The sequence below is a fragment of the Ascaphus truei genome, chromosome 3, assembly GCF_040206685.1.
Source record: "Ascaphus truei isolate aAscTru1 chromosome 3, aAscTru1.hap1, whole genome shotgun sequence".
Classification (NCBI taxonomy): Eukaryota; Metazoa; Chordata; class Amphibia; order Anura; family Ascaphidae; genus Ascaphus; species Ascaphus truei.
In genome coordinates, this window is record NC_134485.1 from 389,939,973 (window position 1) to 389,967,035 (window position 27,063).

At 42.7% G+C, this 27,063-nt stretch overlaps 1 protein-coding gene across 1 annotated transcript in view; it reads left to right on the forward strand.

The window, feature by feature from the left end:
* Positions 1-27,063, forward strand: part of TRPC6 (transient receptor potential cation channel subfamily C member 6) — a 245,011-nt gene that overhangs the window by 123,647 nt on the left and 94,301 nt on the right. The window contains exons 3-5 of the mRNA XM_075592440.1: positions 8,560-8,748; positions 11,141-11,305; positions 20,349-20,565. Of these exons, the coding sequence (XP_075448555.1) occupies positions 8,560-8,748; positions 11,141-11,305; positions 20,349-20,565 (571 nt within the window). The remainder of the gene's footprint in view (positions 1-8,559; positions 8,749-11,140; positions 11,306-20,348; positions 20,566-27,063) is intronic.

Genomic DNA, 27,063 nt, shown 5'->3' on the forward strand with positions numbered 1-27,063 from the left:
AAGATGTTGAAAGGTAACGGGCGTGACCCTTAAGGGGTGTATCATATTAGAAGGACAGTATAGTACTGGGAGGATAGTGCTGTTAATATTTAAATATACTGATGGATCATCCTTTATTTATGCAAAAAATGAGACAGGTTCCATTCTATATTTAGACCACAGGGAGTTCTTGTCTGAAGCATAAATATCCAATATGCCTCCCTGCGGTCTAAAAGGTTCAGCATGTCACCTCCTCTTTCTTTAGGAAAGATTTTTTCAATTCCCTGAACTTTTAGTCCATTGATGTTACCTTTGGGGCATTGTACAAAATGATTCGAGACAGGGTGGGATGTATCACCTTTTTTGATTAACCTAATATGCTCAAGTATTCTATTCTTTAAAGGTCTGATTGTCCTTCCTACGTAGTTGATTCCACACCCACACGTCAATAAATAGATCACATATTGGGTGTCGCAATTAATGAATGACTTAATTGGAAAATCCTGATTGGATCTACAACCTCTAAATTGTTTTGAGGGTGTCATAAACCGGCAAATCTTACATTTCCCACATCTGTATGATCCCTTAGTTATAAATTTCCTGATGGGGGGAGGTGTAGACGCAACATAGCTTGGTGAGATGTAAGTGGCAATGGTTTTTGCCTTGCGGTATACAAAGCGGGGACCCTTTTCCACATATTTTTTCAGACTCCCATCCATTAGGAGGATGTTCCAATGATTACGAATAATTTTTTGAATTTGATTACTACATCTGTTGTACTGTGTAATCATAAGTGGAACATCTTCCCCTATGAAATTGGTGTCTCCCCTGGTTTTAATCTCCCCATGGATTGGTAGGTACTTCTGTCTAGTTTTTAGTAAATCCTCTCTATTGGTTAATGCAACTTCTTTGTGGATTTTAGTCAGATGTTCTGTGTTGTAACCTCGCTGATGGAAACGGTGGTGCAGCTCCCCAGACTGACGAGAAAAGGCCTCCTCAGTGGAGCAATTTCTCCTCAGTCTGAGGAACTGGCCCTTGGGGATACCTCTGATGACAGCAGGTGGATGACAGCTGTCGGCTCTTAATAGCATATTTCTTGCATTCGGTTTTCTGTATGTCTCTGTTTGTATTTGGCCTTTGATGTCAATAGACAATCGGAGGTCCAGATAGTCAATGTGTTGCGTGTTGTGGATGTGAGTGAAAACTAGATTTAGATCATTAGTATTAATATAGTCAAAAAAATTGTGCAAAGTGTCTAGGTCACCCTCCCAAATCATAATCAGGTCGTCAATAAACCTTCTATAAAATGTGATGTGCTTACGGAAAGGATTTGTGCTTGAAAAGATAAACAGTGATTCCCACCACCCCATAAATAGATTCGCATACACCGGTGCAAAGCTCGTGCCCATTGCTGTACCCCTCTGTTGTAAATAAAATGTGCGATCAAATAAAAAATAATTATGTGTCAATAAATACTTAATAGCATCCAAAATAAATGCTGTGTGAAAGTGATTGCTATCTGGACCTCCGATAAAGTGCTCAACAGCTGCCACCCCCTGATCGTGTCTAATTATTGAGTAGAGGGACGTAACGTCCATGGTTACCCAAATCGATTGTGGGCTCCAATTCACATTTTTCAATTTTCTAATGAGGTCCCCTGAATCCAACAGAAATGAAGGTAAATGTTTAACAAAAGGTTGTAGAAATTGATCAATGTATTTTGATAAACCATCTCCCAAAGATCCAATAGACGAAATGATTGGCCTCCCCGGGGGGTCGACCAATGTCTTATGGACCTTTGGGAGATGGTAGAAAACTGGTATAATTGGGTTTGGATTCCACAGAAATGCAACTTCCGCTTTGTTTAATACCTGAGTGATTTCCCCCACTTCTATCAAATCTTTATATGACCTCAAAAATCTCTCTGTAGGGTCATCTGGTAGTGCAGAGTAGGTAGTGGCGTCCCCAAGTTGCCGAAAGGCTTCCTTAAGGTAGCCAGCCCTACTCTGCACCACCACAGCTCCTCCCTTGTCGGCGTTTTTTATGACAATTTTGGAGTTTTTCTGCAACGACGATAATGCCTGCTTCTCTTTGTGATTGAGATTATGTTTACCCACATTAGGTAGGGAATTACCCTCCGCTAAGATACGCAGGTCCCTGATGACCAAATTCTCGAATGTCGTTAAAAAAGGACCTTTAGCGAATTGTGGATCAAATATAGAACCCTTTTTGAGGGTAGACCTCCAGTTACTGAACTCTGGAATGATATTTTGTTCAGATAAAACATCGTTATCATATAATAATTCTTCAAGGTCCAGTATATCTTGAAGATCACAAGCCCCTCTAAAAGAGGGAGTCGGGACCACTGGTTCACCTATATGTGGTTCAGGATCTTCTTGAAGGTGTGGTGAGGATGGTACTCCAGGTAACTCAACATCCTCCATAATGTCCAATGACCTGTCCTCTGTGGTACCCGCAAACTGGGAACGTTTGTGGAAAAATGACTTTAAAGATAACTTTCTCACAAATTTGTGGACATCTATGGAGGTGTTAAACAGGTCGAAGTCCATAGTTGGTGCATATTTAAGTCCCTTTTGTAAGAGTGACACTTCTGCGGCGGTTAATTCCTCCCCAGAGATATTTATAACATCTGTTTCTTGGTCAGAACTTACTTCTTCCTTTTGGCCGGACCTTGAAGAATTATTATATGATAACGATGTTTTATCTGAACAAAATATCATTCCAGAGTTCAGTAACTGGAGGTCTACCCTCAAAAAGGGTTCTATATTTGATCCACAATTCGCTAAAGGTCCTTTTTTAACGACATTCGAGAATTTGGTCATCAGGGACCTGCGTATCTTAGCGGAGGGTAATTCCCTACCTAATGTGGGTAAACATAATCTCAATCACAAAGAGAAGCAGGCATTATCGTCGTTGCAGAAAAACTCCAAAATTGTCATAAAAAACGCCGACAAGGGAGGAGCTGTGGTGGTGCAGAGTAGGGCTGGCTACCTTAAGGAAGCCTTTCGGCAACTTGGGGACGCCACTACCTACTCTGCACTACCAGATGACCCTACAGAGAGATTTTTGAGGTCATATAAAGATTTGATAGAAGTGGGGGAAATCACTCAGGTATTAAACAAAGCGGAAGTTGCATTTCTGTGGAATCCAAACCCAATTATACCAGTTTTCTACCATCTCCCAAAGGTCCATAAGACATTGGTCGACCCCCCGGGGAGGCCAATCATTTCGTCTATTGGATCTTTGGGAGATGGTTTATCAAAATACATTGATCAATTTCTACAACCTTTTGTTAAACATTTACCTTCATTTCTGTTGGATTCAGGGGACCTCATTAGAAAATTGAAAAATGTGAATTGGAGCCCACAATCGATTTGGGTAACCATGGACGTTACGTCCCTCTACTCAATAATTAGACACGATCAGGGGATGGCAGCTGTTGAGCACTTTATCGGAGGTCCAGATAGCAATCACTTTCACACAGCATTTATTTTGGATGCTATTAAGTATTTATTGACACATAATTATTTTTTATTTGATCGCACATTTTATTTACAACAGAGGGGTACAGCAATGGGCACGAGCTTTGCACCGGTGTATGCGAATCTATTTATGGGGTGGTGGGAATCACTGTTTATCTTTTCAAGCACAAATCCTTTCCGTAAGCACATCACATTTTATAGAAGGTTTATTGACGACCTGATTATGATTTGGGAGGGTGACCTAGACACTTTGCACAATTTTTTTGACTATATTAATACTAATGATCTAAATCTAGTTTTCACTCACATCCACAACACGCAACACATTGACTATCTGGACCTCCGATTGTCTATTGACATCAAAGGCCAAATACAAACAGAGACATACAGAAAACCGAATGCAAGAAATATGCTATTAAGAGCCGACAGCTGTCATCCACCTGCTGTCATCAGAGGTATCCCCAAGGGCCAGTTCCTCAGACTGAGGAGAAATTGCTCCACTGAGGAGGCCTTTTCTCGTCAGTCTGGGGAGCTGCACCACCGTTTCCATCAGCGAGGTTACAACACAGAACATCTGACTAAAATCCACAAAGAAGTTGCATTAACCAATAGAGAGGATTTACTAAAAACTAGACAGAAGTACCTACCAATCCATGGGGAGATTAAAACCAGGGGAGACACCAATTTCATAGGGGAAGATGTTCCACTTATGATTACACAGTACAACAGATGTAGTAATCAAATTCAAAAAATTATTCGTAATCATTGGAACATCCTCCTAATGGATGGGAGTCTGAAAAAATATGTGGAAAAGGGTCCCCGCTTTGTATACCGCAAGGCAAAAACCATTGCCACTTACATCTCACCAAGCTATGTTGCGTCTACACCTCCCCCCATCAGGAAATTTATAACTAAGGGATCATACAGATGTGGGAAATGTAAGATTTGCCGGTTTATGACACCCTCAAAACAATTTAGAGGTTGTAGATCCAATCAGGATTTTCCAATTAAGTCATTCATTAATTGCGACACCCAATATGTGATCTATTTATTGACGTGTGGGTGTGCAATCAACTACGTAGGAAGGACAATCAGACCTTTAAAGAATAGAATACTTGAGCATATTAGGTTAATCAAAAAAGGTGATACATCCCACCCTGTCTCGAATCATTTTGTACAATGCCCCAAAGGTAACATCAATGGACTAAAAGTTCAGGGAATTGAAAAAATCTTTCCTAAAGAAAGAGGAGGTGACATGCTGAACCTTTTAGACCGCAGGGAGGCATATTGGATATTTATGCTTCAGACAAGAACTCCCTGTGGTCTAAATATAGAATGGAACCTGTCTCATTTTTTGCATAAATAAAGGATGATCCATCAGTATATTTAAATATTAACAGCACTATCCTCCCAGTACTATACTGTCCTTCTAATATGATACACCCCTTAAGGGTCACGCCCGTTACCTTTCAACATCTTGAGAGCCCTTTATAATCCATCAATCACATAGTATGAGTAAAAACATAAAATTATAGCACCCTCAGTTGTCAACATGTAATTATACAGTTTCACCGATATGAATTAAGGATGACAATAAGAATCTGTATACATAAAAGTATATTACATTTGTTGTTCCTCAGCCTTGGGGACATTAAGGACAAGACATACCAACAAGTCTTGTTAAATGTTTTCATTGTTTTTAATATATATTTTGTATTTTTGATTTGTATTTTGGATATGTATATGTTTTTGAACTTAGTTTCAAGGTGCATATTGTATCATGCTAGTAGTAACTTTGTTTGTTTCAATAGAGTGTTATATGTACCACATTGTATGTTTTGTTTAATATGGGATTAGTATGGATAAAGCCCATCATCTATGACAGGTAGACCTGAGAATTAGATCTTGTTTTTATATCCCTGTCATACACAAAATTAGTTGTCCTTTGTCATTCCTAGCCTGTATGCTCCATGACTGCCTCTAGTGTGAGCGCGGGGGGACCCGTTGTGATTGGTGCATTGTCGACTGTGCACCACTCCTATTGGTGGGCCAGCGACATGCACCGGCCTATGGGAGACCCGCGATGACGTCACTACTGGCAGGAGCGGAGACACTGACTAGAGAAGTCTTGCCAGCCTCACGCCCCGATGTGAGCATGCGCGGGCAGACACAAGGGGCGGTACTTACCCACAATCCTTCGGCTTGGTGGTGCGGCGCCTCGGGTGACGTCACGCGCATGCGCTCTAGGTGGCGGCGGCGATTTTGCACAGACTTTTGTAATTTACCAATTATGAAGCAGGTACATAAGGGGCCTTATCCAAACATATCCCATACTCCTTGATAAAGGACCCCCAGGTCCGAAACGCGTAGGAGGTTCCTGTTTGTTCCCCAAGGGGGTTGCCTGTCCTCCTGCATGCACGAATAAAGAATAGTAGTTTTATCCTACACCTGGCTCCCTGGCTGTGCGCCATTCGTCTTTCTTTTGCCTTCACCTGGACTGTGGATTCCTTCATGGCTGGCACGCCTGTTCTACACCCCTGGAGATGACGTGAGTGGGTTTCTTTATGGGTTTAGACTGTCATGGTTAAGTTGGACAACTGTCATTATGCTTACAAAAGTCTATATTGTACCCACCCACTCCCACTGGTATCTCCAGGGTTTTCATTTGTAGTCCACCGAGTTGGATGGATTTCATCTGGGTTGAGCACCCTATTTTTTCTACTAATATAACAAATGTGTTAGCAATTTTTCCTGGGTGGTAATCGCCCTGTCTGAGTACTTCCAACAACAGACAATTTTTTAAACAATATACTTTTTTTTTTTTTGAAAGGTAAACTAAGGAATATCCTTATTTTGAATTGACGTTAAATAACATTGATGGCTTTAGCACACTAGTGAAAATTCCTCACATAGCGAAAATTCCTAACTCGAATGGTAAGATGTTTTATTGTTTTTATCAAAACAAGAAAATCTTTTTTCATGATTTGATGAATGATGTGCTCAAACACTGGTAAGGTTAGTACAGTAGGCATTCCTTCTTCAGTTTACACAGTATGTCGATTTTATTCTTTGTTTGGTTTATTAATAAAAAGTACAACTTCAAGAAGTTCCCCAAATAATACTTATGGTATACTGTTTTATTCCAAACAATAGTAGCAACGCACTGTAAAATGAATCAGAGGTGCCCACCCACTCCAACAAAAATATACAAATCCAACTAAGCAAATCTAGAGTTGACTGTAATATTTCACAATATTTACATTTCATGGCCATTCTTTTCCCAGGAAACCATTGTAGCATCATACAAAAAGTATATGAATGAGTCTTGTGATAGCACTGAATAATAATTTACCGACAGAAAAAGCCAAGAGATGGCTTCTATAATGTTGTGTTGATTCATACAAGTCATTTCAGCAACTACTGTAAATGAAAAGACACATAACTATAGGCTGTTAAATAAACTCACACTATTGTAGTGTGCAAGTCAAATAGTGATAAAATATTAACAAGCAATAATGTCTAAGATTCCCATTTCAACTTAAGTACTTCTGGGAATACATGAGAAGGACGGAAATGTGATTTTTTTTTTAAACAACAGTATATGCGATTAAGTAGAGTTCCATTTTTTCACACATGAGGCATCATTGATTTTTCTTGCTCCATAAACTGGTACTGTAGCAACTGAATCATTACATAGTGAGTTACTATGAAGAATTATTCACTTGTTTCCTAAAATTGTAATGATTGGGGAACTTTGTAAATACATGTAAAGGCTTCCAATTCCTTCATCAACATGCACTCCCAGATTGGTTGTCATTCTTTGGGCTGTTTTTCAGAAGCCAAGTAAGAAATTCAAAATTTCAGAGTGAAGTGAAAATATTTTTTGACACAAATAAAAACCGCCAGTTATGGATAAAATTTCACTAAGCACTGTATAGATATGGAGTCATTTACTTTTGCTGGGGTCTCATGGATTGCATCTTATCTCCCCATGTTTTGTAAGTTGACTCGCGTGTGCGTCACGAAAAGGAAAATGTAGTATTAGCGTTGGTTGCAATACTGCGCAGTAAGGATAGGTGGCGTGAGTGTGTCTTCAAATCTAAATTCAATGTAACCCCGTTCTCTTATTCCTATTAATTTTGTATGATATGTTATCCCATATTTTTAAATGTAACCACCACTTATTCCCCAAATAATTCCGGCTGATTGCAGACGAGACACGTGCGTCTCAGCGCGGCTCCACCACAGATAACAAAGTGCTCATACTACACGTCATAGTGCCCCTGGCGAAAGTAAAGTCTGCTACAGTATATCTGTATGTTGTGCTACATCTCTGCCATCTTGTTACTTAATCTCTGTGGAATATTAAGGTTTATGTAAAATGTGGGAAGTCCCCAGAACAAAAGTCCAGTGTGCATCAGAGAAAATAATAACAAATGTGGCTAACAGGTAAACTGAGTGTTTTAACCCAAGCAGATATTTACTGCATAGAATGAGGTAAAATTGGTACCAGAGGTTTGTAGTGTGGTCATATAATGGCATGCAGTGTGGATGACTCTTATTAAGGAAAAAACACAAGTCCCACAACGTTGCCCTAAGGGGCTGTTGATGCAATCACGGCCGTGATGCAGTTTTGTGGGTTTACAGGGGGCTGGTGTGTGTGTGTGTGTATAGAAAGGGCTGTGTGTATGTACAATTTCCTTTTAATAAACTTGCAGTAAAAGCAAAAGGATGTAGATAATCATGCTGATAAAAATCAATATGACTACAAAAGTGTCAATATTTTTAGGAAACAGGTAAAAAAATAAAAATAAACCTACATTTAGCTTCTCCTTAGGCCTTCAAGTCTTCAGTCAGGGCATTATTGGCCAGTAATGCCCTGTTCTTCTGGGATTATTACTTCAGTATTTCTGTATTATACTTAAGTAGGTGATAATTCACTGGTATTGTACTTTGCTGGGTTTTTTTTTAACATTGTATCACATTTAAATATTGTTAAGCGTCTAAAGTACCTAGTAATAACCTTTAATAAATATTTATGGGACACATAATCAATATATTTTGTGCATTTTTTTAGAATGACTACAAAAAATTATCAATGCAATGCAAGGACTTTGTTGTTGGACTTCTCGATTTGTGCAGAAACACTGAAGAAGTGGAAGCTATTTTAAACGGTGATGTAGACACAAACCATAGCAATGTAGAAGCAGATGGCCGGCCCAGCCTATGTCGCTTAAAACTTGCTATTAAGTATGAGCTGAAGAAGGTAGGATTCTAATATCTTAATTCACATTATTAATTAATGAAATAATCCTTAAGCAATACTAATGCAGCAGTCTCCCTAGATTTTTTATCTCCGTAATCTAAATGGTGTTTCTGGTATAAGATGCGGGGATCCCCGATTGCTGAGAAATGTGCTTTGGATCGGCAAGTGTACTGAGAGAGAAAAAAATCAAGATAACTGCCAGGATCATCCATTACAAAACGTACCCCCCTCCCACGCCCAAATTTAGATTGTGAAAAAAAGATTACAACATTATTATTTTTTCAGTTAAAGTAAGGGTAGACAACTTTAACTTTCAAAATGTTGAAGCTAGGATTTATTGTGAACACACACAGCCCCTGTAAGCTCAGAACCCAAACCCACCACACCATAAATATTTGTGCCTAAAGGAGTGCTACTAGGAGTGTGACCTCATGTACAGAACAAAAGACAAGAAGTCCAAATGCTACATCCAATATGACAAATTATATACTTAAATACCTATCTGTCTCTCTTCTCATAAGTGAGGGTCAGTGCACTGGCCCAACCTCTTTCATTAATATAAGCTTTTCTGATTCACTTGCTTACTACAGTACATAGTCACAGTTTCATCTCAGTTCTAACTTGTGGTCTGATTGAAAAAGCCAGCTCCCCTTTTCATATAGGAAAAGTCAATTTCTAATTACAGCCTAGTCATCATATACTGGATGGTAGGGATGCCAACAGATTTCCTTTGGCCCAGGAGTAGAGCTTCAGCCGGGCCCCCCACGTGTCAGTGCTGTGCCCCACCCTGCATCCGTGTTGGCAACGTAGTCCTCTCCTCCCCCCTTGTAGGCATCCTTGCGAGCCCTCCCCTTTCACACCTGTACTTCTCTCCCCCATCTGTCTCTCATTCTTTCCTCCTCTTCCTCACTCACTCCTCACTCTCTCTCTCTTACGCTCCCTCTCACTTCTCTATCCCTTCCTCTCCACTATCACTCAATTACCCCTTTCTTCATACTCATTTCCCCCTCCTCCCCTGGTCCCACATACAATTCCCCCCAATACATATACAATTTCCTCTCCCAATACAGACACCACTACAGCCCTCCAGATGCAAACACCCCCAGATACAAACGACACTACCCCCCAGAAACAATTACCACTACTACCCCCTTATGCTATTACCACTATTATGCCCCCAGATTAACACTACCCGCCAAATACAATTAACACTACTACCCCCACAGATACAATTACCACTACTCCAGATACAATTACCAATACTACCCCCTAGATAAAATTACCACCCCCCAAATACAATGACCCCCACGCCCAAATACAATTACCACTATTACCCGCCCAGATATAATTACCAATACTACCCCTTCAGATACAATTACCACCACCTTCCACCGTCACAAATACCTTTTTCAATTAATAATGATGTACATCCACCTGATCACCAGCCAAACATTGCAAAAATTGGCATAATTTAGCAGCACTAAATGGGACTGCAGTATTTGTAGGGCCCCTGTGTATTGCATTTATTTATAAACAGTATATATAATCAAACTGATAGTCGATACCGTTCTGTGGCTAACGGAATGCTTTTATTTGTGTGAGCTTTCGAGATAAAATGATCTCTTCTTTGGGCGATGTTACAATTGATTCAGCCAAAAAACTTTCTTGAAACAAAGCATCTGTGGGTGAAGGCTGTGAGGTGAGGTGTTAAATGGTCCCTGAATTAAGATAGTTTGTGTATGTGTGCGTGTGCATGCGTGGGTAAATCTTAATGAATAAAGTGCCCACAGTGTGTACAGCGCTTTACAAAAAGTGTGTGGAGGGGGAGTGTATAACAAAGGCGTGGATATACTGTATATACAGTAGAGGCAATGTTTATTCTAACATTTGCTGTAAACTAGCCGGGTTACATTCTGGGTATGTGCTGGGTATGTTCTGGGCTAGTTTGAGGCACATTTAAGGCATTTCTGCATTGACTAATGACCCATAGGATTAACACAGCAGGGATCCCTGGCAGTCCAATTCAGTTTGAATGGGACTGCCAGGGACCCCCGCTGTTAATCTGATAGGCCATTAATCAATGCAGAAATGCTGGGGCTAGTTTAAGGAAAGTTTAAGGCATGTATTCAGAATGTACCTGGGTCTTTTGGGGAATTGCCACTGGTTTTTGTTAGAATAATCGCTGCCTCTACTGTATATATATATATACATACACACATATATACACACACACACACACACACACACACACACACACACACACACACACACACACACACACACACACACACACACACACACACACACACACACACACACACACACACACACACACACATATATATACATACATATACACACACAGAATAATTTATTTATTTTCTTTTTACAGTTTGTAGCACATCCAAACTGTCAACAGCAACTTCTTTCAATCTGGTACGAAAATATATCAGGCTTACGGCAACAGACCACAGCAGTAAAGTTTCTAGTTGTTTTAGCTGTTGCAGTAGGACTGCCATTTCTTTCAATGGTTTACTGGATTGCACCATGCAGTAAGGTAATGGCATTTCTAAAGTATTATATTTTGCTTGTAGATGTTTCATGTACATGTGAAGAAGCTTTCCATATAACAAATTAATTGGAGACTGCAATACATGCCAAGCTGATTGTGTATACTCATTGCTGTCTGACAGCTTTTTAACATTCTGTCCTGCAGTGTGTGCATCAAAAGTAAGAATATTTTTCTCTTGGGTTACAATAAATAGTTTAGATATTTCTTAGACAGCCTTATGCTTTTTTTTACGTGTGTGCTGCCATGTTCATTGTTCTGCATAGCTCTGGTGTATAACTCTTTGCTTTATTTATGGCTGAGACTAACTGTCTGGTAACAGCAGGAGTGGATGGAGTGTAATTTAGTAGTAGAGTAGTAAATAGTTTTGTTACCGTACTGTATATTGTCTTTTCCTGTCATCAATGGAGAATGAAAAGTTTTTTGAAATTACATTGATGTCTACATTTGACATCCTCTCATATGTCACCTTCAGCTTGATTCACCTTAAATCAGCTGACCAAGCTGTCTCCCCCATCCCTAAAATATGTGCATCAATACAATCCACACAATAATAAATAATTAGCTAAATTACCGATCAATCCATTCTCCTGTGATCGATCGACAAACATCCGGCATGGGGGCTCACTAAATGTCTACTAAGGATCTACTAAAAGTAGAATTCATTTGCATATTAATATGACAAAGTTCTGTGGCCAAGATCATGTGACCAGGCAGTCACTATATACAATTGGTACACTGGTAGAGAGAGGGCAAGGCTCAAAAAGGAGCCTGTTTCAGAAGAGGAAGGGGATGTGACTTTGTAAAGGGTTGCTATAGAAACAAAAAATGCTTGTTCCATTATAATCTATTAATCATGTAATTAAGCGTTGCTTTAAAAAAGAAAAAAGCTACAAGTATTTTCTCATAGTACATGTCACGGCTGTGCTCGCCACAAACCTGGGTCGGACCGCGTGGCTGAGGTGGGGTTGTAAAAGCACCGACCTTAGACCGCGCAGGCTGATCCGAATTGCGCAGTTCGTAGTCGTACGTAGCAGGATCAGGATAGGAGAAGACAGCATCGTCGGTGGACATGCCAGGGTCAGGACTGGAGACATCAGGGTAAACGTTGTTCAAGCAGGAGTTCGGCAACAGGTAGTCAGGAGAGCCCCGCTTCAGCTTAGGAGCGCGGGAGTGGCCTCTGCGCGTGCGGCGACCATGGCCCATGGTACTGGTCTCAGGAGATGGTAGACAGACCAGAGTAGCACACCGCCTAGCTGCACTGGTAAACCAGTGCTTCAGCGCAAGAGTCCTGAGCGGGATGGGAAATCCTCCGTTTCAGCGCAGGAACCAGGACACGGCCTCTGCAATAGGGAAAGAGCAGCAGGCCCCAGGAACCAAGAAGCTGAAGAAACACAGGGGAAACCTCCGCTTCAGCACAGGCGACAGGAACAGACCGCTGCGTGAATATAGCAGCCGGTCACAGGGAACAAGGAGCTGAAGTAACAAGGAGAGTACTCAGCTTCAGCACAGGAAACAGGAACTGACCGCTGCATGAGACTAGCAGCCGGTCACAGGAACCAAGGAGCTGAAGACAACAAGGAGAGTACTCCGCTTCCGCACAGGAACAGACCGCTGCGTGACACTAGCAGCCGGTCTCAGGAACCAAGGAGACAGACAAGACAAGGCTTATGGCAGAACACAGAGACATCCAGCAAGGACTATGCTCGGCAGGGAGCATTGTGGGAAAGCTGTACTTAAAGGTCAGAGAACCAATGGCAGAAGGGGCGTGTGGCAGTATTGCTTTGGTGAGTGAATCCAGGCTGCAGTAAATATCAGGGGAAGTGTTCCAGGACTGCACTTGTCTGCAAGGTAAGGCAAACAGTAAACCGAGGAGCGGATTCCTTACAGTACCCCCCCCCCTTCACGTGAGACCTCCAGGCGAACAAGACCACTCATAGAGTTGGGGGACCAGGAGTTGTTCCTGAACCATCTAGGATTGGTGTTAGAGTCATGGTCCAGAGACTCGTGGTCACTCCTTTGTGTACCCCCACCCCCCGGATAGAACTGCGGCCAGACAGGGCCATCCATGGGTCTCGGGGACATCGAGTTGTTCCTAAAGTTTTTTAGGCGGAAAGGGGATCCGTAAACGAGTAGTTCCTTGGTGAGTACTGTTCTAGGATATGAGAGTGGTGGTAGAGATATCATTGGTACATGGCTCGCCCCGCGAAATGGCTTGGGAATCCAAGGCTGTGAAGAACCAGAGGGTTCCGGAGCAGAAACGTCAGAAGAACCCCCACTGGGAACCCAGTTTATAGTAATGGGACCAGAATTTAGGATAAGCGGCCTTGATAGTTGATCGAATATACCAGGACGACCTTCGGGACAGACAAAGTCTTGGCTGACCTCTGCATGTAGAAATTTGAGAGGGACTTCTCCTCCAGAGGTCTCCCAGGTAGTGGTCAGCGAGGGTATAGGGAGGGTGGGAGCATTTCTCAGTATTGGTATGGAAGGTGACAGGGCAAGCAGTAAACCAGACATAGAGACCGAAATCTTGGGATACGTACAGAGTATTTCCAACTCAAAGGAAATAACAGGGGCAACAGAAGGTTCCGAGGGGGAAAACCATGGTTTCACAGAGGCAGAGAAGCACTCAGCAGTGGAGCTCCCAAATACTGGGGAACCCTCAGTGGGAGATAGTATTGTCTGGGGAGTAGGAATAAGCTTTGGGGCTTTAATATCAGAAACTTGAGAATCAGGCAGAGCAAAGGTAGCGGAGGGAGGGGAGCTAACCTCAGAAGCTGAAGTCTGTACTTCAGTGACAGGGACCTGAGTGACTACAAAAACAGCAGCGAGTAAAGGAATTGACTCCGGAGCTGGAGGCTCAGAATCCATAACAGAAACATCTCGCAAAGCAGGGGTACCGATAGGAGAACTAGCGTCGGGAGCTGGTGCCTGGGAATCAGTGACTGGTAATGGAAGAGTAATGATGGGAGTTAAAGAGACAATAAGCGGTAAGTTGGAACCGTGGAAACTCACAATAGCAGAAACCTTTGAAGTAAAAGGAGTCTTATCCAAAACTGCAAGGGCCCTAACAACAGGGGTGCTTGTCATGACAAAAACAGATTTAGGCGTGTTTACTAGTGCAAAAATTCTGATAACGGGACTTCTAGCCAGTGGTGAGGGTTTCAGGGTTTGACTAGTGAGAAAATCAGATATAGTGATAAGTGACTTAGAATCAATCACTGAGGTTCTATGTTTGCTGGACATGTGTGAGAAAGTACCCTTTAAGACAGGAATTTTAATTTTTACCCCGAGTAACCCAACGGTTGCTGGAGCACGTTTAGCTGCAGTGCTGAGTGACTGAGGTTTAGCAAGGGCAGTAAAACTAAATAGCTCAGATTTAAACACCAGGACTTGTAATATAGGCAGGGTGGTCTCAGACTTGTACAAAGGGGGTAACAACAGATATGCTGATCCCTGGAGGGTTTGCATGGGCAGAGAAATCAGGGGAACTAACAGCAAGGACGACCTCTATAGAAAGAGATTCTGAATCTGAAGGGAGGTTTTTACCTCTCCGAGTATCAGGGCCAGCAAGGCAAATTTCAGAGAGAGGGGAAACTGTGTGCAGGCTTCTAGCTAGCACATATGAAAAAGCGTCACTTTTGAGTGAAAACAGTGTGTCAGCAAACCTTCCTGGGAACACCACATGAACCACAGGAGGGGCATACTGAACACTGTGCGGTTTTAACCCTAAGCTTTGAGAAGGGGAGAACACAGACAGTACACGGGGGGTAATCATAACTGTACTGGTCTCTGAAGTGGGTATTTGGTAAGGAGTGTCTGGGAAACCAGAAATGACTGCAGATTCCACGACGTGGGCACTATGTGCTGAAGCAGGGATCATCGCTCTCTGGGTGACAGACTGGTTCAGCGAAGTACCCGGGAATGGGAACTCTGCGACCAAGCTTAGGGAAAAACTTGGTAACTGAATACATTTAACTGGAATCAGAACTTTAGCCGAAGTTTTAGGGGGCACAGCAGCTGAGACTTGAGCTGAAGCAGGGGTTTTATAGCAAAAACTAACTAAGGATTCAGCAACCTTGGGGAAGTCATTTAATGCAACCTCTGCTGTAGGACTTGGGGACACATTCTCTGAGGCTAGAACGAAGGCATTAGTTTGGAGGCAGCAAGAATTTACAGGAGTTAATGCAGACAATACCAGAGAGTAGAACATAGAGAGTTTTTCCTCTGTAATAGGTGAGACAAGGGATTTTTCCTCTGGAGCTAGGGACGTGACCATGGCTGGCGGAGAACAGGGGGTTACCAAAGGGGACTCAGAGAGCTGCCCCACAGCGGTTAATACAGGAATGACCCTGGGAACAGAACTTAGAAATTCAAACTGAGTACGTGGAGGTAGGAGGGATTCGTTCTCTGACAGGGAAGGCATACAGAACTGCCTAGCAGGGGTTAAAGCAGGAAAAACTTCAAGGGCTGAAAAGGGAGATTCAGAGTTAGGAATAGAGGGACAAAGGGACTTGTTCTCGGATACTAGAGCCTTAGTGTTGGCTAGAGAAATATACGTATATTCCAGGGGAACCTCACAGGACTGATCAGCAGGGGTTAACGTAGACGTATCATTGGTGTCAGAGTACCCGGGTGTACAATCAGGGCTAGGGACCGTGGCAGCTTCTACGTTAGGGGGCAGTGATAGTGGATCAGTTTGGTCATTTCCTGGAGAGGGAGATACGTCCCCAGGTTTAGCGACAGGACTGGTAGCACAGGTGGACTGCCAAGCAGCAGCGTAGCTGGCGAGGAGAGGGTCCTGTTCCTTTATGCAAATGTCCAAAGTCTAGGAAAGTACACGGAGTGTGTCTTGAGCATGAACCAACATGAAGAGAGGGTCCTGTTGTACTACGGGAATGTAGAATGATAAGGCCAAGGCAAAGAGTATATCTTGGGCGTTGGCAAGTTTGATAGGATTCACATTATCCCAGGTTAAAGGGGAACCAGGGGAGCAAACACAAGCGACCAGAGACTGTTTTAAGTCCTTGAGGCAGTAAGCCTTAATAATGAGATCGTTACGGCATTGTCTTTGCAACGGGGTTAAACCTTCATACATAATCTGTTCTTCAATCAGGGGTAGTATTTCGCATAGATACTGGTTTTCAAACTGGGACTGGTCTACAGGCCGAGACAGAAACTTACCAACCCTCACCACAGGGCGGTCCGAGTTTGTGGGGCCGAGCATACTGTCACGGCTGTGCTCGCCACAAACCTGGGTTGGACCGCGTGGCTGCGGTGGGGTTGTAAAAGAACCGATCTTAGACCGCGCAGGCTGATCCGGATTGCGCAGTTCGTAGTCGTACGTAGCAGGATCAGGATAGGAGAAGACAGCATCGTCGGTGGACACGCCAGGGTCAGGACTGGAGACATCAGGGTAAACGTTGTTCAAGCAGGAGTTCGGCAACAGGTAGTCAGGAGAGCCCCGCTTCAGCTTAGGAGCGCGGGAGTGGCCTCTGCGCGTGCGGCGACCATGGCCCATGGTACTGGTCTCAGGAGATGGTAGACAGACCAGAGTAGCACACCGCCTAGCTGCACTGGTAAACCAGTGCTTCAGCGCAAGAGTCCTGAGCGGGATGGGAAATCCTCCGTTTCAGCGCAGGAACCAGGACACGGCCTCTGCAATAGGGAAAGAGCAGCAGGCCCCAGGAACCAAGAAGCTGAAGAAACACAGGGGAAACCTCCGCTTCAGCACAGGCGACAGGAACAGACCGCTGCGTGAATATAGCAGCCGGTCACAGGGAACAAGGAGCTGAAGTAACAAGGAGAGTACTCAGCTTCAGCACAGGAAACAGGAACTGACCGCTGCATGAGACTAGCAGCCGGTCACAGGAACCAAGGAGCTGAAGACAACAAGGAGAGTACTCCGCTTCCGCACAGGAACAGACCGCTGCGTGACACTAGCAGCCGGTCTCAGGAACCAAGGAGACAGACAAGACAAGGCTTATGGCAGAACACAGAGACATCCAGGAAGGACTATGCACGGCAGGGAGCATTGTGGGAAAGCAGTACTTAAAGGTCAGAGAACCAATGGCAGAAGGGGCGTGTGGCAGTATTGCTTTGGTGAGTGAATCCAGGCGGCAGTAAATATCAGGGAAAGTGTTCCAGGACTGCACTTGTCTGCAAGGTAAGGCAAACAGTAAACCGAGGAGCGGATTCCTTACAGTACAGAACTGATTTTTTTAAATGTTTTTTTTAAACACATGTAGGATATTGCTTGGACTGCAGCTTTAAATAACATCTCCAATAAATCAAGTTTAAACTGTTTGTAACTTTAAAATTATTTTATTAAAAATATTACAAAAACAATAATGTCATTTTTTTTTTTTTTAAATCATGGTACTCAAATTCCACATTGAGAACTGCTGGCCACCAGGTTTAGGAGTAACCAATGCATTTGCACAATGTACATAATGTTCATATGAAAAGGATGTTTGGTGTTTGCCTCAGAGGATTGAGAACCTTTGCAGTAAGCTAGAGTTCAAATGATCGACTGTACTAAACAGTGTTCAAATCTGAGAAATGTTTGCTGTATAAATTGTTAGGTTTCTTTTTGCAAATCATTTTTGTATACAATCTATGTTTCTATCCCAGCTCTCTTTATATAGTGTTCTGTTCCATGCTTACTGTGGCCTAGTGCGGGGGTCTCCAAACTCAGTCCTCAAGAGCCGCACACTGGCCAGCTTTTATGGGTATCCCTATTTCAGCACAGGTGGCTCAATCAGTGGCCCAGTCAAGCACTGAGCCACTGATTGAGCCACCTGTGCTGAAACAGGGATACCCATAAAAGCTGGCCAGTGTGCGGCTCGAGGACTGAGTTTGGAGACCCTAGGCCTAGTGAGTAGAAACAGGCAGCTAAACTCATCTCCTTCTCTAGCAAATAAGATTCCTTCTTGGGTTTGTGAAAACTTATTAGTGAGTGCAAACAGAAATAAAGGGTTCCAGGATTATACCAAATCTGAAGGGGTTGCTAGGAAACAGGCTGAGAAGACAGCTATAGGATTTACACAGTAACACAAACTAGGGCAAAGATAGGTACAATGACCATATTTGTCCCGGCAAGAACCAGGACAAATGCCACGCATGGGCAGGCATGACCGCCAGCTGCACAGACGCGAACGCCGACTGCGCGAATGGCGAACACTGACTGCATGCACAAATGAAGAGCACCAAATGTGACGAACAACAAATGCACATGTGCGAGCACTGACTGCGCATGTACGAAAAGTGAGTGCCTACTGCGCATGCGTGATGAGCACTTGCCGATTGCGCATGCACGGCCAGCGTACAGAAAAACCAGGAGAGAAGGCAGAAAAGTTGGGACCCGGGACAAATGGTCAATAACCGTGACTGTCCTGGTAAAACCGGGACATCTGGTCACCCTAGCCATAGGGCAAATAAAACACATACAGAGGACAGAACATACAGTATAGTGCAAACTAAAAATGTGTCCAGTTATTTAGAAACATGACAGTATTCATCAAGAACTATAAAAAACATGAATGATGGGTTTTACAAATAACATTTGACACCTGAAAAATGTGCCTTTCTTTCATTGCATGGAGGTGTGAGGTCAGTCCTAGCACATTGAACATCTACAGTAGGTTTGATTCAATATGGTCTCAAGTAGCCATTAAAAAGTCAATGGCAGTTTTTGACCAAGAATCAATGAGGCACTAAAATGAAAGAAGCCCAATTATTACGTTTATTACACTTGGCTAATAACTATGGGGTCTATGTATCAAGGAAATTTTGGGGCAAAACAATGGAATTTTCACCCTGCACATATGAATCAAAGCATTTTTCTCTAATTTTTCCTCATCTGCTCTAGCTTGCACTTTGGGGAGGTTCAGTAGGTGGAGTTGGGAAGGAGTAACATGGTGCACAGATTATAATGAGATGTATCACATTCTGCGTCTCTCTGTGCCATTATTTTTGTCTTTTATTTACCCCCCAAAATCCCCCATATCTTAGGTGGCGTACGTCTAAAACTCTGCATCAGATGTAGAAAGTGTTCCTACATACTGTCGCGGCAGAGTTTACTCTAACTTTTGCCCGGTCTCGGCCGCGACAGATACCGGGCGTGCGCCGAGGTATGCCATGCGTGCGCCGGAGCCTCCGGAGGATCGGTCCTCCGATCGAGGCGCCCCCTCCCCTCTCCGGGTCCACCGGGTTCCCCGGAGCCCCCACCACCATCCCCCCACATTAGAGGAACCCAGGGCTCCCTCGGGGAGCCCTGGGCACACGCGCCATGCGCGCATGCTCCTGATGAAGCGTGACCGCGCATCGATGACGCGCGGCACGCCGAGGGAAAAAAACGAGAAAGCCGGGAAACCTCCCGGCTTGCGGCCCTAGCCGCATGAGAATAAACAGTGTCGCCACTGTATGACGACGCAGCTCTGCTCCAAAAAACTGAGCAGTGCATCTAAACACATTTTTCTATACGTTGATATATAGATCCCTTAGTCAAGAGGCTACTATGGCAGTCTGAACCAAACTCCCCTGAGAAGTTCTGTTTGTATTATCATGGGATATTTACTGCACAATTTACGTACGGCTATTTAGTACATATCACATGATGGTGGTTTCTACAGTAATGAGCTACTGTCATTTCGAAAACATTTTGAAAACTGTGGCAGTTTGTTGTGTTAGGGATAAAAACATATGCTTTTGGTGAAATTATTACCCCAATGGCAATTTATTTAAAATGCAGATATAATGAAAACTAGGTGGTAAATTGATTACAACTGTTAAATAAGTCCTGCCTTTTTCGGTGCTAAATTTCATGTCCACGTCTCAAATCCTGATCTCTGTATCATAATTGGCAAGGTTCAGAGACTACGGCAGAATAGACAAATAGGAATGAAATGTGGACACATTCCTCGCACAGTCTGTACTCCATAAAGGATGTTGTAATTGTATACTAATCATAATCCTATTTTGTTTACTTTGCAGTCTGATTCATGGTGATATTTTGTCTCTCTTTTAGCTTGGTAAAATAATGCGTGGACCTTTCATGAAGTTTGTCGCTCATGCAGCTTCCTTTACTATTTTCCTCGGTCTGCTTGTTATGAATGCAGCAGACAGATTTGAAGGCACCAAAATCCTCCCTAATGAAAGCAACACAGACAATGCAAAACAGCTGTTTAGAATGAAAACATCTTGTTTCACCTGGATGGAACTGCTCATTATTTCCTGGGTAATAGGTAAAGATTATTTTGTCATTTGGATGTGTGATTACATAAATGAATTGCATGCATGTACTGTACAGTACTTAAAGATTACCTTAACTGTATTTTATCCTTAAAATACAGTAACTGCTTGCACTTTAGTATTAGGTCATGGAAAACTGATTCAAACATTGCTAATACATATACTGTATGGCAGGGGTCTCCAAACTCAGTCCTCAAGAGCCGCACACAGGCCGGCTTTTAAGGATATCCCCGTTTGGGCACAGGTGGCTCAATCAGTGGCTACTGATTGAGCCACCTGTGTTGAAACAGGGATATCCATAAAAGCCGGCCTGTGTGCGGCTCTTGGGGACTGAGTTTGGAGGCCCCTGCTGTAGGGTAATAGAAAATAGAAGGGCACACCAACACAACCTGCATTGTTTAGTAATTATAATGGTAAACAGTAGTTAAAAGAATAGCTAAAAATGCGCTCACATATTTGTTCTTAGCATATCTGAGTGGGCTGTAGTCCTGAACTGGGATTCCACTCCTTGGTGTACAGTAGTTGGAGTATGCGGAGCTCCCTTCCTCGCAGTGTCTTCGCCTGTGCAGAGTCGGTGCCGAAACAAAGATAAATAACAAAGAAACTATCTATTTTAAGTTCTCTCAAGTCTAAAAAAATAGTGAACAAACTGTTCAATGAGTGGTATAACATATGAGTTTATATATTTTTACAAGAAGAATATATACTGTAGTGTACAATGGCCCAAATCAACAATGCTCAGTTATTAACTTAACGGTAATCTTCAAAGCTAAGTAACGCAGTATTACTGTAAGTGCTGTATTCAGCCGAAACAGAGCTTTGCGTTAGTATAACAGTTATTAGTGCTAATGATATGCAAAAGAGGTGCACCTATAACAAAGCCTATCTACAGAGCTCTGCTATGGTTAAGACGAGGATTTAGTGGTGCATTAGTTAGGTCATACTTAGAGGTGGTGTTAGCTCCACCCAGACCCGGAAATATGGGTTTTGCTGACGGGGGGGGAGGGGAGAGAGGGGGGAGGGGAGAGAGAGAGGGGGAGAGAGAGAGGGGGGGAGAGAGAGAGGGGGGGAGGGTAGAGAGAGAGAGGGGGAGTGGAGAGAGAGAGGGGGGAGTGGAGAGAGTGAGAGGGGGGGAGAGGGAGAGAGAGAGGGGGAGGGGGGAGAGAGAGAGAAAGGGGGAGGGGAGAGAGAGAGAGAGGGGAGAGAGAGAGAGGGGGGAGGAGAGAGAGAGGGGGGAGGAGAGAGAGTGGGGGAAGGGAGAGTGGGGGGGGAGAGAGAAGGGGAGGGAGAGGGAGGGAGTCCAAAGCCCTATATATCCCCCCAAATAACATACTGATGCAGCATTCGTTATTCTAACACATCATGGCGCCGATTTTGAATTCTCTGCTGTTCCCCACGCAGCATGAACGCGGCCAATCGCCCCAGGCACCCGCGCTTATCACGGATGTTTTGTTTGAATTTCATGGATTCTGTTTATTCGTTTGCAATACAATGGATGAATTGTAATGTGTACTGTACAGTACTGTGCTACTGTGCTACTGTGTCAATTTCATGTTTTTAAGAGCCAGAACACTAAAATTTGTTTTTCTGCACTCGCCGCGCTCACATCTTAGTGCAGGAAGGCTGGAATTCATCCCAGGGTTTCAAATCGAGATTCCGATGTACATGACACGTGACGTGTTCGAATAACGGCCGCTGCATCAGTATGGCTAGAAACCTGTGCTCAGAAGTGAGCACAACTTAGATATCTGGGAGATAAGCAAATAGTTATGCAAAGTATATCTAAACAACTCACACCCCACACCCCACACCTCTTAAAACATTTCCATAATACTTATACTGACAAACCTTTGGTACCCTTGTGATGAAGGGGATACCAGTGTAAGGTCCAACAGGATTAGAACCCATAACGTCTGCTTTAGATGCTGGATACGTAGCTCCCCTGTCACCGCATACTTTAGAGATCTCATTACTCACACCTCTATTTAATCATACTCATAGACATGTCCTGGCTTTATTTAAAAGCAGACTACTTTCACTTTGTGGGTGCCAGTCCAATGGGTTTTGTGCACAAAAAGGAGCACACCTGAGATACCTGGAGATATGCAGAGAATGGGAAGGAAGTCAGGGGGAATGTCCACCACAACTATTTGCTACAGCTGAGAGCAATAGAGCAGTAGAGCTCAAAGTATACTAGAGAAGTAAACTAAAGGAGAAATCCTATATGTGCTGCACACCACACAATGATACGCTGGGTCTCTGAGAAGTATATCTACTCTATCCTATCTAGACATACTTATTCAGAGACCCACCGTTGTAACTGATCCCGTTCTTATCAAAAGGGTCCAGCATGCAGGAGGATACAATTTACACCCTCAGGAGACTGCCTTTCTTTTTTGCCTCTTACAATCTCAGAGACAAAGGCAATCAGCTGAGGCTCCCAGGGATTAGTTGCCTACTGGACTAGGCAGTGTGAGTTCTCACTGTAAGCCACTCTGAGTCTATACTACCAGCTGAGGTCCCCATGGATCACTTATCCACTACAGTATATCTGGAGTGGGATTTCTCACTACTATACATATGATATACTGCGGCTATTCACCGCTCTGATCTATAGCGGATGGGAGCAAGTTCCATGTTCCTGACAAGACTTGATACTGTCTTTAACAAAACACAACTTAAAAGTTAATCAAGATCAATTAGCTTGTTCCCAGCTGGGTCCCTTTGAACCACTTTATTGTTCCAACAAGTACAGTATCTGTCACATATCACCATCTGATACTTAAATGTGTTCTTAATAACTGCAGCCTTTCAGAAAGTTCCATTGACAAAGATAATTAAGATCAGTCTCTTTAATAGGGAATTTACTGACATCCAATTAAAGCTATCTTAAGCCAAAATGGTCTCCCTATTGGATATCTGGCTGTGAAACAAATATTAAATCCACTCTATGCCAGAACTGCCGTGTTACTCATAGTGTTTCCTCAATACATGTTTTCACTATAGCTACTCCGATACTTGGTTTGTTACAACTGCTATAATACTGCAGAGTCTGAAGTACTCTTCAGCTCATTGAGCCAATTCTTTAAGTTTAATCAGAGAAACCATTTGGATCAAGATTTCTGCATTAAATGTATCTAGGACAACACACTCACTATTTCTGCTATACCATGCAAGTGAGTGTAAGATCTTATAGCATTTCTGGCTATCATTTATTCTATGTGTCCATCTGGAGCATTTGCCACCCATTGGCACCAAATAAGGTGGTTCATAGTAATTATAGGCTAAAGCAGTAAAATTCAGGGCATTATTGAAAACCCTGCTCTCTGATTGGTTAAAATTCCGGGCTTTATCCACAGTAATGCCCTGAATTTCAGCAGTTTGCAAAATGCAGTTTTCAATCTATTTATTTCCAGCCAATCAGCTTTCAGAACAGCTGAGACAGGGCAGGGGATTGGTTTGAATTAAGTAAAAGCTCTGAGACATGTAGGGGATTGGTCAAAAAGACACATTTTGACTCCTCCCCCTCCCGAGCTGACAGATTTTCTGAGCAGATTCAGTTGAATTGGAGGGGGAGAGAGAGAGACTGCAAAGAAGTAAGTGTGTTGTGTATAGAGGTTCAGGGTTGTGTGTGTGTGGGGGGGGGGGGTGTAGAGGTGCTGTGTTGTGCTGTGTTGTGTGTAGAGCTGGGGGGGGAGAGTGCAAAGTTTAGTAAGTGGCTGCATTTTTTATTGTGGCTCCAGTGTGTGTGTGTTGTGCTGTTGTATGTGTAGTAGCAGTTTGTGTGAGTGTAGAGCTGATGTGTGTGTGTGTGTGTGGTGTGTGTGTGTCAGTAGCAGTGTTTATGAGTGTAGCATGTGTGTGTAGCAGCAGAGTTTGTGTGTGTGTAGAGCTGCTGCTGCTGCTGTGTGTGTAGAGGTGCTGTGTAGTGAGTGTAGAGGAGGTGCTGTGTTGTGTGTCTAGAGCTCCAGTGTGTGTGTATGTGTGTAGAGGCACTGTGTTGTGTGTGTGTGTGTGTGTGTGTGTGTGTGTGTGTGTGTGTGTGTGTGTGTGTGTGTGTGTGTGTGTACACAGAGGAGGCGGCAGTGTGTGGATATAGATATCTGCAGTGTAAGAGTATATAGAGGTGGTTTCATGTATTTACCATTTTATTTTAATAAAAAAATCTATTTAACTATACAAAAGTGTCTATTATTTATTAAATAAGCCTACATTTAGCCTATAATAGTAATAATCCCCTCAGAACAGGGCATTACAGGCCAATAATGCCCTGTTCTTCAGGGATTATTACTTAATTAATTTACTCTATTGTCTCAAGGTTTTTGCCACATCCTGCTGAAGTAATTTATACCAGTGTTTGGATGAATGTGCCTACAGGGGTTAACGTTTTAGTCTTTAGACTTAGGTGTGTTTGTATTTTTTGGACACCATTGAGACCTACCCTATTTCAAGTTATGATATATATGTGTACCACATTTTCAATGAAAGTTGATTATTAAATCCAATAATTATAGTCACAGTATATCATTGTGAGGTGTGCACCACATTTAGGATTTCTCCTTTAGTGTACTTCTCTAGTACACTTTTACTGTTTCAAGTTACCTCCTGAGTTGACTCACTACTATATTTACCTATATAATTAGGTTGAGCAAGGGTCTTTATCATTATTGTGAGTTTAAAAGTACACTGACAGTGGAGCTATCCAGCATCTGAGATAGTTCAATGCAGAGCTGCTACCCTCAATACAGTAGCAGAGGTTGATATTTAGAGGGATATATATAGTGCCTGGGAATCTATTAAAATTTTCCCCTCCCCTCCAACACCTTTAGGTAAAACCGGCGTAACACGAGTCATGTTAAGATAGGATAAGGCAGTACTAATTTAACATGTCGTTAAGTCTATTGTAATGAGAATAACAGCAGTTTAATTGCATATAGTTACATAGTGGCACGATGCAGTACAGCACGCACACCACACCAATGGGAGAAGCTGCCATTCTAAATGGATTAGCTGTGCATTTAAACGGTGTGGGGCTAATGCGCTATTCCATACACTGGCACATGCCAGCAGGTGCTATAACACCTACTACATGTATCTTTATTTAATTTAGTCTGCCCTATACTTTTATCCAAAAATATTTTAGTGTAATTAACTATAGTTGATCTGTTTTATGCAAATCTATTATTTTCATCTGAAAGGTCTCCTTTGAGTTTGTTGCGTTTGTTGTACAGTATGCATCTTTCAAAGAGCACAAAGGGTCCTTTTGCAGATCAGTCAATGTTGGGTAAATGTAGCATAAATATTGTACTGTGTTATATTGTATCATTGCATGACTGGGTTGGGTGGTTCTAGAAATCTGCAACAACATTTATAATTACAGCAAGATCTATTTACAAAATGGTGTATAGATACAATGTCATGATTATTATCCAAAAAGGCACAAGAAATTGATCTTGGTTCCTTTCGATAAAATTATTCGCACGCTAAAATTTTAATGTGTAGCTCCAGTCTGACTCTTTTTAAAGGAGCTGGTAATATGCATAATTTAGAATTCAAAAATCAATGCTTTCAATGTTTTTCTTTACAAGAAATGTGTTTTGTGCAGATTATATTGGTTTGAAAGTTAAATGTTTGTATTTTTATTAGAACAGGGAATTATACAGTTACCTTATTGCACAGCAGGAATTTCTAAAACCTTTCCTTCCGTTTTGCTTAATTACTGAAATGACACCAGCTGCTTGCCAACTCTTGCACCTGTTTTACCATTGTAAATATTATGGTTATTCTTTCCATGAATTTAGTGATAATTGTGCTGTATTTTGATATGTATTTATGATCCGTAGTCATGATTTGAGGAGGTTATTTATGTGGAGGGTGTTTTAATGTTGGCCAAGTTATGTTTTGTAGTAAATAGAAAAATGCATATTTTACTAATAGTGTAATTAATAAATGTAATCATAGTTGTGCAGTATGTGTTGATATACTGATAATGAAAGTAGTGGGAGCATATGGTATACTGTATTATTAAATTGGCTGTGTTGAGAATATTGGTCAATCTCAAATAAATTATAAATGTGCGTTTGTGTGTGTGAGTTATTCTTTTAAACAATTTTACAATTTTACATTATCATATATATATACTGTATACACAGTGTTCGATAAATAATTATAACCACACGCCCGTGGCGAGTGGATTTAGGCCGCTGGCGAGCCGTGCTGCGGCTCTATGAATTCCCCTGCTTGCGCCAGTTTTTTTTTAAAAATAAATAAATAATCCCTCTCCCTGATAGGGTTAACGCAGGGAAGAGGGCCGGCAGGCAGCTCTGGGTTAGCCCCTTCCCCCGATCTCCTCCCCCTCCTGCCCCTGACCTCCTCCCCCCCTGCCCCCGATCCCCGCTTGCTGCCCGGGGGTGTCCGCCTCTGAAGGGGGTCCGCTTCCACTTCGGAGGGGTGGGGGGTGCTGCAGAGGTGTCCGCTTCGGGGGGGGGGAG